The sequence below is a fragment of the Takifugu rubripes genome, chromosome 3, assembly GCF_901000725.2.
Source record: "Takifugu rubripes chromosome 3, fTakRub1.2, whole genome shotgun sequence".
Taxonomy (NCBI): Eukaryota; Metazoa; Chordata; class Actinopteri; order Tetraodontiformes; family Tetraodontidae; genus Takifugu; species Takifugu rubripes.
This window is the reverse complement of record NC_042287.1, coordinates 6,787,602-6,805,156: the sequence shown is the minus strand read 5'-3', so window position 1 is coordinate 6,805,156 and position 17,555 is coordinate 6,787,602. Positions and strand designations below refer to the sequence as shown.

Sequence of the window (17,555 nt, the reverse complement as noted above, 5' to 3'; positions counted from 1 at the left end):
AGAATACGGCTTCGAGTATGTGCACGTACAGTGCGTGCACAGTGTCCACCTCAGACAGACAGACAGACTGACTGACTCTCACTGCGTTACATTGAAGGGCCGACCTCCAGACCAACGAGTAGATAGATCTCTTCTCCCCGCAGTATTATTGGGTGTTCTAATGACACTCTGGAATCATAAAATCCGATTTAAAAAAAATAATTTTAGGTCCAATCTAACAAGTACAATCCAAAAAATAATCAGACTGGAACTCTGAGGTTGTTTTCCAACCACACATGCGTGGTTGTTCAGAAAGCTGTGTTTAAATGCCAGCTCGACTGCATGCAGTCTGTGTGAAACCTTCAAAAGGCTTTTCAATAATTAACACACATTAAATTTGCACACCACATGGCAGACGGGGGGCCACTGCATAAGGTGGGTCTGGGTCTACGTACTGAAGGGCCCCATGCGACACGGCTGATTATGAAACATTAATAGATGACGTGTAAAAAAAAACACATAAAAAATAAAAACCTTTCCCTTCTACCTTCCTTACATTCTGCTTTACATCCTCACCAGCATTTGGAATTTGTTGGTTTTTATTATTGGTTATGTGAATATTGAAATCGTTTAGTATTGTAACTTACTACTGTTTCCAATTTAGCATTTTACTTTAGCATGTTAGCACTTTGACCATATGAAAACATCCCGCGAAGTCGTGCTGTGGGGATCATTTTGGCGCGCGAGGCAGGAATATCGTTCACATTTATAGGACCGACATAAAAGAATCCAGCACAAGAAAGCTCAGACACAAGATGTTGTGAAGAGACCATCCTTTTATTGGTGTAAAGAGTTTGAACCAAGTCAGACAGTCGAACCAGTTAAAAACAGCCAGTGCTCGAGCCGAAGATCCCCCCCCAACGACGGGGTGGAAATGTACAATTCTGGGTGCAGCTGCGCACGCTGCCGTGTCGAAGGATGAGGAGGGTTCCACAGAAATGATAGAAAAGACTAGACTTTCAGCCACATTCACTGCTACCAAAAACACTACAGCAGAACCAGAACTTGCTCTGGGAGGTAGAGATCAGGGAGGGGCGGGGGCGGGTGTGTCAAAGTGGGGGGGTGTGTTTACTGCACTCACAAACAGATGAGGTAAAAATCTGGAGATACAAACCACATAGATGACAGTTAAGAGAAACAAATGGGTGTTTTTTTTTCTTATTTCCCCCCGAAGGAATGATGTTTCGGCGTGTGCAGGAGAGCGGGGGCAGGCCGGAGGAGCCCCGCCCCTCGTTTGATTTGCGTGTGTCGTCACCAGTAACCACGGAGTCCTTCACCGCGCCGTCGCCGCTCCTCCTGACCTCTCACTTGGCGTTGGAGGAGCCGCTGAGCACTTTGTGCACCGCCTGAACGATGGCGTCGCGGTCGATGCCGAAGACCCGGAGCAGCTCGTGCGGCTTGCCGCTGCGAGGGACCTGGGTGACCGCCAGGCGGTGCACGGTGAAGCCGGTCTCGTTCACCACGGCTGAGCACACGGCCTCTCCCAGACCACCTGAGGGAGCGCCTCAACGTTAGGACATGACGTAGCACACCAGGAACACGCTTCCCTACTCTCAATGTCTAAAATGTCGTAGAGGTAACATTCCCCCACTTCCTGTTGAGGGCGTGAGGAAGAGCCATGCAATGACATCATCATCTACAGCACAAGGATCTGGGGTTTATAGCAGCCATTTTATTTGTGCATTAAATCCCCGTGGATGGGGTTCACGCTAAAGATCCCAGTTCGTGTGAACCATATGAAACAAGGAGACGAGCAAATTTAGATGGAACAAGCGAGGCCGCTCGAGCATCACCTTCAGGTAGGACGGATGGCGTCGTGTCGTTTGGAGGGGACGCAAAAGTGAAAATTGGGTGACAAAAACACACACAAGCAGAACAACAGCCAGAGATAAAAAGCTCATTCTGGGCTGGCTGATGCGGCGATACTGAATGTAGGTCAATGACAGCCCAAAGCTGCAGCTGAAATTAAGAAGCCCGGACAGACCTCTGTGTGCTCCTCCCCCTCGCTATGCTCTTTCCTTTCCTATTTTCCTATGTCGCGTGACTCCCCTCTCCTTTTCCTCCCTCATCCTCTCTAGTGCTTCACTAGGTGCTATCATTCTTTGCTTCACTTTTATTCATCAGATGATACTATAAGTGGCATAAACACACAATCAGATACAAAATTCATTCAGAATAATCTCCACTAAAAGCTCCATTTTAGCGTTATAGACTTAAAAGATATGGCCCATAATCAAACCACTTCACAGTTTAAAAGAGGTTTTTCATGTCGAACCTGAGCAGTTGGAGTGTTTATGATCAGATAAAGGAGCAAAAGGAAACAATCAGCTGCCATCATTTTGGTCAAATGAATGACTTGCTGCTATTTTTATATACTTTTTATTCTGCTCACCTTCGTAGTAATGGTCCTCCACTGTGATGATGCGACCTCTGGTGACCCTGGCGTTATCGATGATGGTTTTATTATCCAGGGGTTTGATGGTGAATGGATCGATCACACGGATGTTTATTCTTTCTAAAGAGACGGGGAGGGGCTCCTGAGTTCAACTGATAGCTCATATGATAGCATGTTTTCTGCATTTTCGTATCGCTAATATGTGTTTCCGCGGTGTGGCCACAAACCTTTCTTCAGCTGCTCGGCAGCTGCGAGAGCCTCGTGGAGGGTCACTCCGGCTCCAACCACAGTCACGTGGTCGTCGTTGGTCTTGTACACAACCTGAGGGGGAAGAACGGACGAGGTGAATCTTCATTTTACCACATACAACCACTCCTCTATTAGCCATTATCTTATCATTCCAGAGGGGCTTTGAGTGACCACTGCGGCCGTGCTGCCAGGGTTAGCGAGTGCGGTACGGTGTTCGAAAACTGCTACCCCCATTACTCGAACCCAGAAAAATACATGAAAATAAAGAAAAGCAGTACGAGACAATAAGGTGAAATATAATTTGAGCCATCCACTCAAGAGCGCCTCAAGGAAGATGGTAGAAATCCCGAGGCTTCAAATTCTCTCCATGCCAGTGTTATGGAGCATCAATGAGACATGGTGGGAGAGGTCGTCCTCAAACACCTGTTTTGGTGTACCACAGGGCACCTATACCGGACCCCTGTGAACCTCCTGAGTGGACAGAGCTCGTTTTTCTTATATTAAATTGGTGGAAAAACCGCAAAGAGCAGTTGTAATGCAGAAGCTCGTCCTGGTGTCGTGAAGATGATGCTACTGACCTTAGCTTGGCCAACATGGAAGTCTTCATTGCAGTTGTAGATGATGTTGCTCTCCGGTCGGCTTGTCCGAATGAAACATAAACCCTGAAACGAACCACAAACAACCCTCATGAGCAAGTGCTTGAATTTTTTTATTTTTTTTTACCATTTTTGTCTCCGTTCAAAGCACCTTGGTGTTGGCAGCAAGCTCCACAGCTTTCTCAGTGGAGACACCATCGCTGGGGTAGAAGACAGTTGCAGTGGGTATGGCCCTAAACAAGGCTAGGTCTTCCAGACCCATCTGAGACGGTCCGTCTTCGCCTAAATAAGCATCCAAACAAGCTAAGATCAGGTTCAGTGAAGCTGTGGGTGCATCAGACTGGGAGAAATTAAAAACAAGGACAGAAAAGTGAATAAGTGGACATGCAATCTACCTGCAGTGGTGGTGGAGGAGGAGGAGAAGAAAGGGGAGGAAGTAGTAAAAGACAATCAGGGCGCTCTGTCATCATCTCCATGACGCACAGAGACAGGGAGGGGAGGAGGAAGAGTGCTGATAACCAGGAGTGAAGGGGACCAACAGAATAACGGAGGAGGAGGAGGAGGAGAAGGTGAGAAGATGAGGGAGAAAAGATTTCAGATTCAGGAAAATCAAATCCACACTGGGGAGGGCTTCACCCCGCAGAAGGAAACAGATGCTAACGTCAACCCCGCAAAGGGTCATAGCTGACGTCCTGGAGGCGATGGGACGAGTACTGACCGATAGAAACGCCGCAGTGGGAGCCGCAGAGGTTGATGTTGCTCTCGGAAATGGCCGCCATGCGGAGCTGGTCGTAGGCCCGGGTGAAGAACGCAGCAAAAGTGCTAGCGAAGACCACGTTGCGGTCCCGCACGGCACAACCGACGGCCACGCTCACCTGCAAGCAAATATACGTGAGAGGGGCTGAAGGAACGATGGCAGTTTTCACCTTTTTCACCGCTGTGAGCAAACGTTCATCACCATGTTCTGCTCCGCGATGTAGCACTCCACGTAGCGGTTTGGGTGTTCGTTCTTGAAGAGCTCAGAGAACGTGGAGTTCTTGGTGTCCCCGTCCAAAACCACCATGCGCTCGTTGTAACGCCCGAGCTTGGCCAGCGCCATGCCGTACGCCTTCCTCGTAGCCACCTGGGGGGACGCGAACGGACCAAAAATGATTCAACAACCGCAGCAAAGGCCTCTGCCGTGTCCTCCGGGCGCTCCCCACACCTTCTCTCCGGATTTGTAGCTGGGCGCACTCGGCATACGGAAGTTGCGGAGGCTGACGGCCGACGTGTCCTCCTTGGGGGGCGACGGGTAGACGCGCTTGTTGCAGCTCATGATGCGGCTTTGCAGCTCCTTGATGACGCTGTCAGCCATGTCCCTGGCCAGGGGTTTCCCGTGCCAGCCCATCTTATCCTCGGCCACTGACGGAAAACAAAAGCAGGGTCACGCACAAAACCCCCGTAGTGGCCCCAAACTTCATCCATGTGTTTCAAAAAAGACGTAAACATAAACTACGCACACTCGGAAGACTGCGTTTCTCCCTTAATCCTCTTTATGGACGTGCAACTGCAAATGCACGTGTGTTCTGCAATAACAACTGTCTTTTTTTTTTTTACCTCCTTGTGTCTCTTTTACCAACATGCGTGATCACATGCCTTGTACCGCCTTGTTGCTATGACAACACAAGCACAATAGGAGGCTGCTGTGAGTGTGTTTTACACATTCTGAGGGATTACCCATCTGCGGTGGCTAATACACTAATATGCTGCTGGGATTACAGGAGGTTGGGGCCTCTCCGCACCCACGACCAGACTCCAGCAGGAAGTCGACTGAAATGTTAGTTCCAGTCACACAGTTTAAAAACAGCCACTGGGGGCTAAAAATGGCTACCTAAAAATGAAACAGGCCCTGATTCTGGTACCTGGGATGCCCTTGCCCTTGATGGTCCTGGCGATGATGGCGAGGGGCTGATGGCGAGGCTGACTCAGCACCTTGCACAGCTCCTCCACGCTGTGGCCGTCTACAATGATGGCGTGCCAGCTGCCAAAACAGAGGAGGCGAGATTTTAAAGGAGAACTCCGGGCCTCCGCGACAATGCGACTCTGGAAGCGTTATTCAGTGGAAGTAATCCTGCTGGAATTCCCCAAAGTCAACAGCACTTTCATGCTGCTTGTGCTGATGCCGCAGCATCGGACGCCAAAGTGATGTGTGGAGGAATACACACAGATTTTAAACATTAGCACCTAATAGATTTCCCATTATTCTCAATCTTCAAAAAATAAAAAATGTTATTCCTGCTTTGGACGGCTGATTTATAAGGGTAAAATGTTATGGGTTTATTTGTATAAAGCCCTATATTTAAAAAAAAAAAAAGGATTCAAAGCAGATCTATTTAATGCGTCTCACCCAAAGGCCTCACAGCGTCGCTGGTATTTCTCCACGTGGTGCTGGAGCGGAGCGGGTTCACTCTGGCCCAGGCGGTTGATGTCCAAGATGGCCACCAGGTTGTCGAGCTGGTAGTAGGAGGCGAAGGCCATGGCCTCCCACACCGAGCCTTCAGACAGCTCTCCGTCCCCCAGCAGGCAGAAGACCCGATAACTGCACACACAACGTTGTCTGCTTGTGATTCGCTGCCTGTGACAAGCTGGCCAACAGCTCCTTTTCAATATCAAGATGATCTTTCTCTTCTCTTTCATTCCCCCCGTGGCGTGCGAACAGAAACCAGCGCGTAAAACAGGCCCGAACACAACGCACAAGCACGCAGTCGTGGCCGATCATCCTCGCTCGCTACGCTGGAGGCCAAACCACTTCTGACAGCTTTCCAGTCAAATAGACACATTCTTATTAAAGCTGCAAGATAGGCTGAGACGTTACACCACACACACCCACACACACACACACACACACACACACACACACACACACCTGAAAGGAAATTTCATAAAGGTTAGAGATTCATTAAACATAATATAAGTTGCATGTTTAATAATCACTACCGTGATAAATAATAAAGATGAAAGGTTTTTGTTGCTTTTGGTCACACTGGCTACAACACATTAACGCCGCCAGTATTCCCAGTAAAGCCGTCCCAGACTCGGTGAAACATTTTGTGCTCAAAGAATCCCAACTCAACGATCTGACATCTCCAGATCCTGAGCCGCAGAGCACCGAACCAGGTGAGCGTGAAGAAATAATCGGCTGTTGTGTGTTGATGTGTGTGACCGTGACGGGTTCAGCCGCGTGTGTCGCTTTCATAAACCCGGAGCAGACGCGGGCGCGTTCCTGTGTTTGCGCGATCCGCTTTATCCGCCCAGTGACGGGTCTCCAGCAGCAGGTACGCGCGGCCCGCGGCCCTCGCCTCGCCTGTCTGCAGGCACCATTGACCATTGACGCATGCGCGGTGCGCGCAACAGCGTTTATTATGCGCTGCAAAACCAGCCCCTCTTTTTTTGGAGGAGAGGAAGAGGCAGAGACATGGAGAGGAGAGAGGCGCGGGCACGTGTGCGTGTCTGTGTGTGTGTGTGTGTGTGTGTGGGGGGGGGGGGGGGGGTTGTGTGTGTGATTATTGGAGCAGAAACAATAGACTGCACACAGAATTCAGGCCTATATGAAGGGAAAGGCACTTAGGTGCAGAGGACACTGTTGAACGGCTGCATGATTCTCTGCATAGACAATAAAATGACCCCTGGGGCCTCGGAGACCCCCCCCCCCCCCAAACTATGGAGCTAAGCTCCAAAAATTCAACTGGGCATTTTTCACCTTTATAGAGACACACCCACACCCCGACATTTCCTCCTTTAATCAACAATCTTGTCTTGCACGATACTCATATTCATTCCGATCTTAAGGTCTTGCCCCCCCCCTCCCCTCCCCCACCCACACCCCTCTCCTGCCCCCTCAGGTATACTCTCGGATGCAAAGCCGCAGGCTGAGCCGTGGCATCTTGCTGCAGCTCTCTGCAGCATGCGTTATGTCATGCATAATTTGGTGTATAGCATAACGTGCGCAAGCTGGGCTTCTCCATGGCAACAGTATGGATGCATCGAGTTTTGTCTACTTTTCAAAGTCACTTTATCTGCGAGTGAGTGCGCGTGTGCGTGTGTTACCTGGCTTTATCAAAGTATTTTCCTGTGTAGGCCATCCCACAGGCGGCCCCCAGCCCCTGACCCAGAGATCCAGTGGCCACGTCCACGAACTGCTGCTTCTGTTATCGTGCACACACAACACATGCATCTTACGGCACAGACAAGATGAAAATGCAGCCGCAGCCTCTCAGTCGAGGACGGACGATCTGCCGGCATGCGGCTCCTCTCTTTCTACGGTTGTGAGGCCTGAACGTACCGGCACAGGATGTCCCTCCAGGATGGAGTCAACCTTGCGGAGGTTGAGGAGCTCGTTCTCCTTCAGGTAGCCAGTCTCCGCCCACACGGCGTACAGCACGGGGGCCGCGTGACCCTGAGGAAGCAGAGATTCCAGCCGTTACCACGGAGACACGGCAGTAATTGTAACATCACACAGAGCCCGAACTGCCAAATCAATCTAATGGAATGATCCAATTGGTGCGTGTGAAGAGTTACTTTGGAGAGGACGAAGCGGTCGTTGCTGGAATGGCGGGGGTCTTCCGGTCGGTATTTCATGGTGTGGAAGAAGAGCACAGACATGATCTCGGCCACGCTGCAGCATGATGTGGGATGACTGCAACAAAATGACAAATTAGCTCAGTGGGAATGAACTCGTTTGTCATCACATTAGTTTCCCTCAAGAAACCTGGAGGTCCGAAGAGAACCATCAGGGCTCAGGGGACCGGAGAGCAGGAGCCTTCCCGCTGAGGCCACTGGTCGTTAAATCAATCAATCAATACCGGTAATAAAGAGTGGGTGGATGGAGATACAATAGAAAAAAGGTTTGCTTTTTATGTTTAAATGATATTTTACCCACAGCACATTTAGACTTTATGATGCAGCTGCAATCTTAGACTTAAAATCGAATACTGAGTAGCAGCTCCCGCTCTTCACGTAAAAAACTGCCCCAAAATCTCAAAAGAAAACAAACAAAAAAACCAACAACAGTGCTCTTCAGTTTATTTTGAATAAACCAGAAATCATTTTTGGAATATTCTGACAAACCCTTTTGAAAATGGCCTGTAAGTAGTAGGGCTGTAGAACCTCTTTAGGAAAATAAAACAACGGTAGATTTAATCGTTTTTATTCCTTCCCACGCAACATATAAATATTTTGCTGTCACACCGGATCCATTTGTCCTCCATCTCCACTTATACAGGACTGAAACGGCACCTGTCCTGCGGCCGGAGCGCGTCCGCTTCTTCCGTCCTGAGCGAGCGCGCACAAGGCTGGAGAGCTCTGCAGAACTTCACCGTCCACCAAGATTTAGTCAATGCATCATTTATTGCCAGAAGAGGTTCGCCTGTGCAGCGCAGTCGAGCATCGCCGCCCGGCGCGTTCATTGACATCACGTTTATTCCGCACGACGCGCGTTGGAACAGAGATAGAAATAGCAAACAAAAATCTGCATTAAGAGGCTCTTTGCGGTGCAATAACGCGCATTTGTAGTATAATAATATTGTTTTATAGCTCCGTTATGGAATTATAAATGTCCTCGTGTTTTATAGCCATGAAAGGTTAAATAAATGTCTTAACTTAAGCGCAGCGCCCCGCAGAGTCCTGCCGTGCCATCCCGCTTTCTGCCCCCCCGCTCTCCCTTCTTACCCGCTGCCCGCTGCGGTTGTCGCCTTGATGGAGTTGATCCGGAGCCGGGTGGCGATGTTCTTGAGCGCCTGCAGAGTCTGCTGGTCCGGTTTGTGGTAGTCCTCCATCTAGCCGATGCACCGAAAGAGAGCACACACGCGCGCACACACAAGTCTGATAAACTGGAGGAGTTTAAGAGTTAATGTCGACGGTGCTGCAGCGGTTAAAGAAGAGCAGGAGCCGCGGAACCTGATGGGCGGACAGAGGAGGGAGGGAGGAGGGGGAGGGAGCTGGCAGGCCAATGGAGACGGCTAATCCCCGACTACGGGGAGTCCACGGCGACTCCAAACGGTCACGCACGGCCACAGCCAATAGCAGGAAGACTCCAGGCTCAAGACCAAGGCCACACACGGGCGCACGCACAGGAGCTCGGTCACGCACAGCCGCTAACCCCATCGTGGTTCATGTCGAAAGATTCCGGATGTTTCGGATAGTATGGACGGGTTATTTTTCTACAAACAAATTGAAATGAGGGGGAAAATAATTTTAGCTTTCGGCGAAGATAGTGAGGAAAAAAGAATCAGGAATTAGAATAAATGCGTGAGACAAATGGAGATGCAGCCCACCGAGGTGCCAGCGGCTTCCACCATCCATCCAACCTGTCAAACCACACAGAAAAGCTAGTTAAACGTTCAGAAAGTCGATTTATAGGTGAATATGGAAGGTTTGGGTCCAGAAATGCCTTTATTCCACAGCAAACACTTCATAGAAGAAAACGCTGAGCTTGTACCTTAACCTACCTAAACAAACACACTAAAAAAATACAATATGTGGAGTTCTATTGATGTGTGATTTTCTTTGAGCTTCTAAAGCGATAATATTCTCTTCCTCTTCCCATTAGCATAAATCCAGCGGGCAACAGGAAGGATTACGGTAAGATTACCTTAATGGCATTTGCTGCTGAGGCTGCTCTGAATTCTGATTGGCTGCAGCACAAAGCAGCTCTTCACGCTTTTAATTTCCTTTTACTTTAGTTTAACACATGAAAGAAAATCAACACCAAGATAACATCAAATATAAATAATAAATATTTCAATAATATTCATAAAACCAGATTTAAAACTCCTTAAAATTCCTTGATTGCTGCCAAGACAAGTGATACCTGCCTAGAAACCTCTCCCATGTTTATTTTCTGTATGATTATTTCCTATTTTTAAAGAGAGCGTGAGGAAACGACACCACTCTGATAGCAGTTTTGATTTGTTGTCATTTAAAATTTTTATAACATTTATTTTTAGGGGGGCTTGAAGGCTTGGCTATGTTCTCAGTCCCGCGTCTTATTTTGATTTGTTCCATTAATTTCTAGGTTAACTATGAATATAAGAAGGTCAAGTGTTACACAACACTGGGACAGGAGTCAAAGGCCGCGAAATTAGTGCTGCAGTGACACCTGCTGGCCGAAGGGGTGAACTGCACGGACCCCCGGAAATAAACCATTTGACAGAGGCGGCACAAATGATTAGATAAACTGATTAGAGTTCCTACTTAGAAGACAATAAATGGGGTAACTAAGTTTAAAGTATAGTACTCACATAACCTTAATTATGGATAGCACAGCCAACTGTCAACAGGAACTTTTAGTTTAATCTTTAATATCACAAAATGTCCGTAATAAACCAAATTATGCACAGTGAAAACAATTTTACAAAATTATTGTTAAATTGAAAGCACATTTTCAAAATCAGATCTCTGGCCAGTCACAACAAACGCAAATTGTAAAAATAATCTGTAAAACATTAAATAAGGGACCAGGATTAAAAAGTCTACACTTGAGTCTTCCTGTGTGTTTATTCCGGTGGCGCGCGCATGCAAGCAAGGTTTGCACGGTGACCCTTGAAAAGGAACATTTGGGCAGCGTGATTTCATTGTCTACAGTAGCAGATTTGAATTTTGGCAATAATAAAGAGGGAAAGGCGGATGTGCTTTCCAGCTGGCACTGAAATCGCAAGCATTGATGTCAACAATCAGTTCATGAAAACACTTTGGAAATCATGAGCAAATGCTAAAACAATGAAATGAAATGAAAAAAATCCCAGGAACGTTGAGAAGTTGTGACACAAACCTGATAAAAAAAAAAAAGAAAAAAGCTTTGCGGTAGCACTAGAAGCTATTGCAATAGTCCCTTGTGCTGAAATGACGACAGTAACTCAAAGTGAGAATAGGACACGTTCCATTTTCCTTCTGTGCAGATTTTGAAGGTGAGAATCTGTTGTTAGGTTGGTTTCTATTAAGTTAATTTTGTAGCCCTTTTACAGCTGCAGTAATATCTTACTGCAAAAACTCATTAAATAAAACTTTGATGTTCCGTCTTTATAGTTAATGAACAGCAAGGATTAAGTCTGCAATAGAGGTAGTCTCTGCTTTTTATAAAACTATAAAAAGCACGTCTGATACATAATTCAATCCAAGATGAGGAATGTAAACTGATCCTAAAGTTATTCTGTGGTTTCCCTCCAAAGTGAATTCTCAGTTGCAAAGCAGATCTTGAGCGGGGGTAAAGTCCGCCACCACACTGCTTCCCTAACGGCATCTCACCATCTATTGCACATTCCAAATCCATCGAGTACTGTGACCTCAGCTGGTGGAGCAGAGACCGGCAACAGAAGAGGGGGAAGATGAAGCAGAGCCACCAAGCAGAGAAGCTGGTTCATCTGTGTCTTTACACACTTTAAATTTAAAAACAATAACAGCAACATCAAAGTGATTCTCGCTCTGTGAGCTTCTCCAAGAACACAAATCCCAAACATCTGCTCACTCAAGACGGCCATGGCTCTTCAACGTCTCTGCAACTTGGAGGGAAGAGGCTGAAAAGGGAAGAGGAGCAGTCAAGAGTTTGTCTTCTGGACCCTGAGCCCGGCGGCCGTTCCTCTATGAACAACAGTAGCGCACGTGTCTGATCACCACGTCCGTGTTCTTCCACGCTGTGACGCACGGGAACGTCCATCTGTGGTTCCGCTAACCTTCCAGTCAAGTAAAAAAAAAATAAAAATAAAGACAATCTGAGGTCAGATGTTTCTCTGTCCTCGAGGACAATAAGCAGGTGAGTTTTGCCGGGATGTGTCCAGCAGGTTTATGATCCATCCGAGAGTCAGTTCCAGCGGGCCAAGACACACAGGAAGTGCTGCTCATAGATGTGAACGGTGACGCGTGGATGAGCGACGTCAGTAGGTCGCAGCCTTGATTCAAAACTGCCGTTTGCCTGTAGAAAAGAAAAGAAAGCCCGGCTCTACCCTCTGGATCCTTCTCAGTTCATGATACTGTCACAGTGGCACCGCAGGAGCCCAGCTGGATGCGTACTATAGCTTCATGGTGCTCAGGTCCTTGGACACACTCTGCAGGTAAGCTTCATGAATGGCGCCGAGGAAATCGGGATCGTGCTACAGGAGGACGCAAAAAAATTGTTCAGCGTGAGAGCAATTATGAACAATAATGTGCGAGAGGAGTCCCTTCAATGTTAGCATTCTTAGATAATGCGCAGGTAAAAGCTTTGTTTGGACGTGTGACGTACTTTAATAAGGTGTATCAGAGTCTCCTGCAGCTGGGTTTTGCTGCATGGAGCTGTTGCAGGATCTGTTCCTCCCACAGAGGTGGGCGAGGACTCGGGGGGGGCGGGAGCGACCGCCGATGGTGGAGATTTACCGTGCGACTGCTGGAAGACGCTGGGCGAGAGGAGCACAGAAGCCTCTGGTTGAGGAACGACGAGACCGGGACCCTGAGGGACAGCCTAGAGTTAAAAAAGGAAGATAGCGATGCTGGATTAGGGTCTTGGTTGCCTAGTTTATCGGGAATCCTTTATACAAGCGATGCCTTGTTGTGTGTGTTATGTGCTAAACAAACACTTTCTAATTAAACTGAAAGAGATTGGCTATAAATAAAAGTGATGACTGATGACTACAGAAGCATATGAAAGCCCTTCTAAAGAGAGGACAGGGGTAGTTCCTGGGTACTCACAGATAAAGGTTTGATCATGTTTGAAGGCTGAGGGAAAACATCCAGCTCCTTGCTGTGCTGCAGCAGAGGATTCCCACCCACGGGCTCCTGGAAACTGTGAGGCGGGAACAGCGCGCTTGGCAGGAAGTTGGGTGCGAGGGCCGGTTTGTGCATGTCAGAACTGACAGCTGGTGCAGCTGGTTTAAGGGTGCTGAGTATATCCTGACCCAGATAGGCCGTGGGAGCCGTTGACGGAGTGGTTGAAGCATTAGGGGCGGCGCGAGGTTCTGAGCCAGCAGGAGTCACCATCAGAGAGCTCAGAAGTTGGGGGTCTGACCTTGGAACCACTGCCTGAAACACAGGACTTGGGTGGAGCACAAAGGGGGGAGGGAGAAGACCGGGGGCCTGGTGACGCTGGTTGGGGACGGGATCTTGTGCGGCCAGAAGGGGAGGGAGGAGTGTGCTTTGGTGGGCTGCAGTGGGAAAAGGCTGGTTCTGTATAAATGCTGGAGGGGGGTCACTGGGAGCTGTGGCAGTGCTGTGTGTGGGCATCGTGGGTAGAGAGGGGTCCTTGGGGAGCGACGAGCCGAAGAGTTCCTCGACTGTGATCTGCTTCACCATCGTGTGAGAGCTCTGGAGACCAGAAAGAACTGGCTAATTAGCTAACAAGTGGACTAACGTCCCGATGAAGAAAAACAGAAACTCATGAAATTGTGCCCGACTGAATCTTCAGGTATTTGCTTGCAAAGGAACTTCAGCAATTCTAATATTTCATTAAACGAAACCATTATTTAAGCACAAGCAGAAAAGCTTTAAGCTAAATTGTCATTTCAGCATCCTAAAACATCACTCTTGTCAGGCTTATGCATTTCTTAATGTGTATAATAAAGATGACCATCTTCTTCAGACAGCCAAACGAAGATAAACCCATCAGTGTTTCTGTAGCAAAGGTTATTTGGCCTCCCCTCCAATCACCCCTCATCCTACAAGCAAGTGGTTGTTCTTCCCTCCTGATTGGGCCGGGGACACAGCTACTGTGTAGTTTGCACTCCAACAGGGGGCCACTGCAGCTGTTACCAACCGTAGTCGCTCAGAAGAGGAGATTTGAAACACAACAATGAAAGTGTCTGAGAGAAAGTGGACATGGGAGACTGAAATAGCATCTTTCTTCTGTTCTCCTGCCCTGATGTTAGCAACCGCGGCAACCGGCATCATCAAATGCAGGCGTGCGTACCTTCTCTGGTCGAGGCTTGGTGTGTGCGAGCTCTGCCGTCTTAACTTCTGCTCGCACGTCTGTTTCACCTGACTGGGCCTGGAGCACAACAATAAAAGATATATAGAATACAGACAGAAACGTATGAGATGCTAAACACACCCCCACATTCCTGGTTGGGGGACTAATATCACCTCAGACATGCATCACTCTTGGCAAGTTATTAAAGAGGCATGAGTGTGATCAAATAAGTAATGGATTTCTATTAATTGTCCATCAGCCTCTGCTGAGTGTGCGTGTGGGCGTCTGTGTGTCCGGTGTGCGTTTTGCTCCTCACTCTCTGGTATTCCTCTTTGGCTTTGCTGAGGAGTTCCAGGATGTCGACAGGCCTCGGCTCTGCGAGCCCGTTTGTCCTGTGACGCTCTGCCCTCTTCGGTGACTCTCTCTGGGTGTGGCTCACCTCTTGTTTCACGATTCTGCAGCACAGAAGTGGGACAAACTGACTAGAGCTGTCTATTAATCTGCGCAGATGCAGAGACGGGTTGGGTTTACTTACTTGACCATCAGCTGGGCGATGCGTTGACAATCCCTCTTGTCATAGAACCAAATACTGTAGATCCCCACTGTAAAGCAGACGGACATGTGCATCAAACAATAAGACCAGTTCTAATAATGCACGTGTGCTACGTGAATTCCCACCTTAGCGAATGACTGGTTAACATCTAACCACAAGATTTACGTAAAAATATCGTGTTGGTGGGGAAAAAAAGTCACGGCCGACAAACGGCAACAATAATACAAAAGATAAAATACAAACTGTGTGACTGACATGGAGCAACAACAGCAGCTTATTGCTTGTTTCATTTGTGCGTCTGTGTGTGATGAAACACCAGCACATTGAGAGTCCCTCAAGAGGCCGAGGTAACCTAGCAACCCGCGAGTGTTAGCTTCCCCGCAGAACGCTCTGACACCACGGGGAATTATGCAGAGCCGTAAACAGGTGTGTCTCTGTGCCCAAGCACCCCGATGTCACTGAACACTCCACTTGAAGTCTCGAGGACTCTAGACTCACGGAGGATTAGATGAAGATGCAAGGACCAAGTCATCACCATCCCTTCTCTGAAGAATCCATCCTCCCTGAGCCGGACGGTTGGCGATGGGCGTAATATTTTTTCTCTTTCTACATGGCTTCTTTCATATTTCCTCTATAACCTACAGGCTTGGAAGCATTTCAAACCACCTCGAATCTACTTTGAAATAAAACACAAGATTGTCAGTGGAGCACACTCACGGAAAATACGGAGGCCAAAGGACACTCAAGGGATTAATGGGATTGCTGAAGAGCACTAGTGGACTCTAAACCTGTCATAGATCCACGCAATCAGGCTGACGGAATAAAAGCTGGAGGACAACAGCCGAGAAATATAGTTACCATTACCAGACCACTGCAGAGAACCATCTATCATGACAAGAACATCCCGATAATGAAGGACATCTAACCAGAAGACCAACAAGACAATACATCATGCCTTCCATACCAACCAGACTGATAGGAAAACCCAGTCAAAAGGGGGAGCAGTCCACTCTGACGTTAACGATGGCCATGCTATTTTTTCTCATTAGCAAACAAATGGGAAAACAGACCAATTCCTTATTTGTTGCCGTGATGAAACTCCTTTTCAGACTTCTAATAGACTACCTTGGTGGCAGCGCCGTTAGTTACTTTCTGAAGATCTAACGAAGCTGCTTTCTTGAGGCTGGAAAGGTTTTTTTCTGCAGCACTGGCATGCTGCTGCGAAAAGCCATTACCAACATTGAACTAAAGCAAATGTCAGAAATACTGAGATTCATAACCAAAGGTGTAGAACGCTTGGGCCGTCGTCCCGCTGCAGGCTGCTATAAACTGTTGGGCCATGAGTGGAGAAAGCTCTTCGCAGGATTTGTTTTTGCAAAATGAGACGCTGAGATGCCAAAACGACATCGCGCCAACAGGAAAAGAGACGCTCCAGGAGAAGTTAGGGAGGTGTTTGTTCAGCATTTTCAGAGGTAATATTATGCTCTACTCCATTTAATGCACTTACATTTGATAATGCAACTCCAAACCCCTGCAGCTGCCCACCTAGGCAAAGTTATCATACAGCGGTGTTTTCTCTTTACTTGTAAAGAGGATGAATGGAACTCAGGGATAAAGAGTGCTTTTGTAACTGTTCGGTACCTGGTTATCAATGATAAACATAATACTCACAGTTGCCTTTCCGATAGAGCAAAAAGGGGTCTTGTAGTTGGAACTCGAGATCTTTGTTGATGGGCTCCACCAGGTTTTCTGTGCTAAGTCGGTTCATAATAGTGAAGCCATGGTGAGGTGAGGCAGACCTAGAAAAACAGGTATCAAAACAGATGTAAAACGCAATGTGAATTGTGAAGACGCTTTGCTTGAAATCTTTTATTGTGTGGAGAGGAAAAGATTTCATTAAAATGAAAGCATGAACCAAATATGCGTACATAGTTTGTTTACCAAAACAAGGGACTGCACACGTGTGCTTAATACGTCAGGAAGCAGCGCATATTAGCAACACGTTAAGCAAATATTAATATTAGCAACACAAGGGACTTGAGTAAATAAACAATCTGCTGTTGCTAGGCTAAATTATTTGAAAGCTTTTTAATACCCACCTTGCATATACAAACAGAGTCCCCTCGATGTCTGTCTTCTCCTGAAACGAGAAGTGTCGTTCAGTAAAAAACAACAGCTAACCGACAGCGGCTGTTAGCTTCGCTGGGTATAATCGTGTATATTATCAAGTAAAAATCACACGAACTACAGATCGAAAGGCAAATTAAAACATGAATAGAAATTGTTATGCAAGTACTCAGGCGACTGTGTCTGGAAAAACTCTAGTTAAAACAGTTCGTAGCGTTTAAAATATTTGTGTTTTGTAGGCTAACATTAGCGTGCTAGCGAAACACTCGGCGAGCTACAATAATGGCTGCACATGAAATTGTTTCGGCTGCGTTAAAAGTCTCACCCATTCGTTCGCTTTTGAGTTAAAGTTGTAAAGTGCCACCTGGCCGGTAACATCGAGCAGCTTGTTTATATATGGGTCCTTTCTTTGTAGAGCCGCTAAGCTCATCATATGTCCGGCATTTACGGTCTCCATCTTGGATGCGACTGTCTCCCACACGGACGCATTTCTGAGGACACAACATCAACTTCCGGCGCATCCCCGGAACCCCGAGGAGCCGAGAACTTTTCTAATAGATAATATTCAGAGGTGATCTGTGAATAAGAAAATAAAAGGAAACAAAAGCTTTACTGACCTTTAGACAATGTGCCAACAAAACTAAGCACTTGCTTTGAATATTATCCTAACAATTCAATTGTTTATCT

General features: G+C 47.4%; 2 protein-coding genes across 5 annotated transcripts; both read right to left on the bottom strand.

Moving 5' to 3' along the window:
- Nucleotides 1-1,197: 1,197 nt before the first annotated feature.
- LOC101076168 (transketolase) lies at nucleotides 1,198-9,387 on the bottom strand. Its single transcript, XM_029833244.1, has 14 exons — nucleotides 8,986-9,387; nucleotides 7,837-7,954; nucleotides 7,601-7,714; nucleotides 7,366-7,463; nucleotides 5,666-5,857; nucleotides 5,181-5,299; nucleotides 4,484-4,680; nucleotides 4,238-4,402; nucleotides 3,998-4,154; nucleotides 3,431-3,561; nucleotides 3,262-3,345; nucleotides 2,662-2,755; nucleotides 2,432-2,554; nucleotides 1,198-1,531 (listed from the first exon to the last, which is right to left on the bottom strand). Exons 1-14 carry the CDS (start codon nucleotides 9,090-9,092, stop codon nucleotides 1,344-1,346), a joined length of 1,887 nt encoding a protein of 628 aa, XP_029689104.1. The 5' UTR covers nucleotides 9,093-9,387; the 3' UTR covers nucleotides 1,198-1,343.
- A 1,200-nt stretch (nucleotides 9,388-10,587) lies between these two features.
- Nucleotides 10,588-17,369, bottom strand: dcp1a (decapping mRNA 1A). Of its 4 annotated transcripts, none has more exons than XM_029833245.1 (10): nucleotides 17,194-17,369; nucleotides 16,841-16,881; nucleotides 16,413-16,540; nucleotides 14,724-14,790; nucleotides 14,505-14,643; nucleotides 14,189-14,266; nucleotides 12,976-13,587; nucleotides 12,533-12,748; nucleotides 12,322-12,401; nucleotides 10,588-12,223 (listed from the first exon to the last, which is right to left on the bottom strand). In XM_029833245.1, coding segments are annotated over exons 1-10 (1,494 nt in total). In that variant the 5' UTR covers nucleotides 17,326-17,369; the 3' UTR covers nucleotides 10,588-12,222. The 4 variants fall into 4 exon arrangements, with proteins under 4 accessions (XP_029689105.1, XP_029689107.1, XP_029689106.1 ...); XM_029833247.1 differs by having other exon boundaries at nucleotides 12,664-12,748; XM_029833246.1 differs by having other exon boundaries at nucleotides 10,588-12,401; nucleotides 12,664-12,748.
- Between the last annotated feature and the right edge of the window lie 186 nt (nucleotides 17,370-17,555).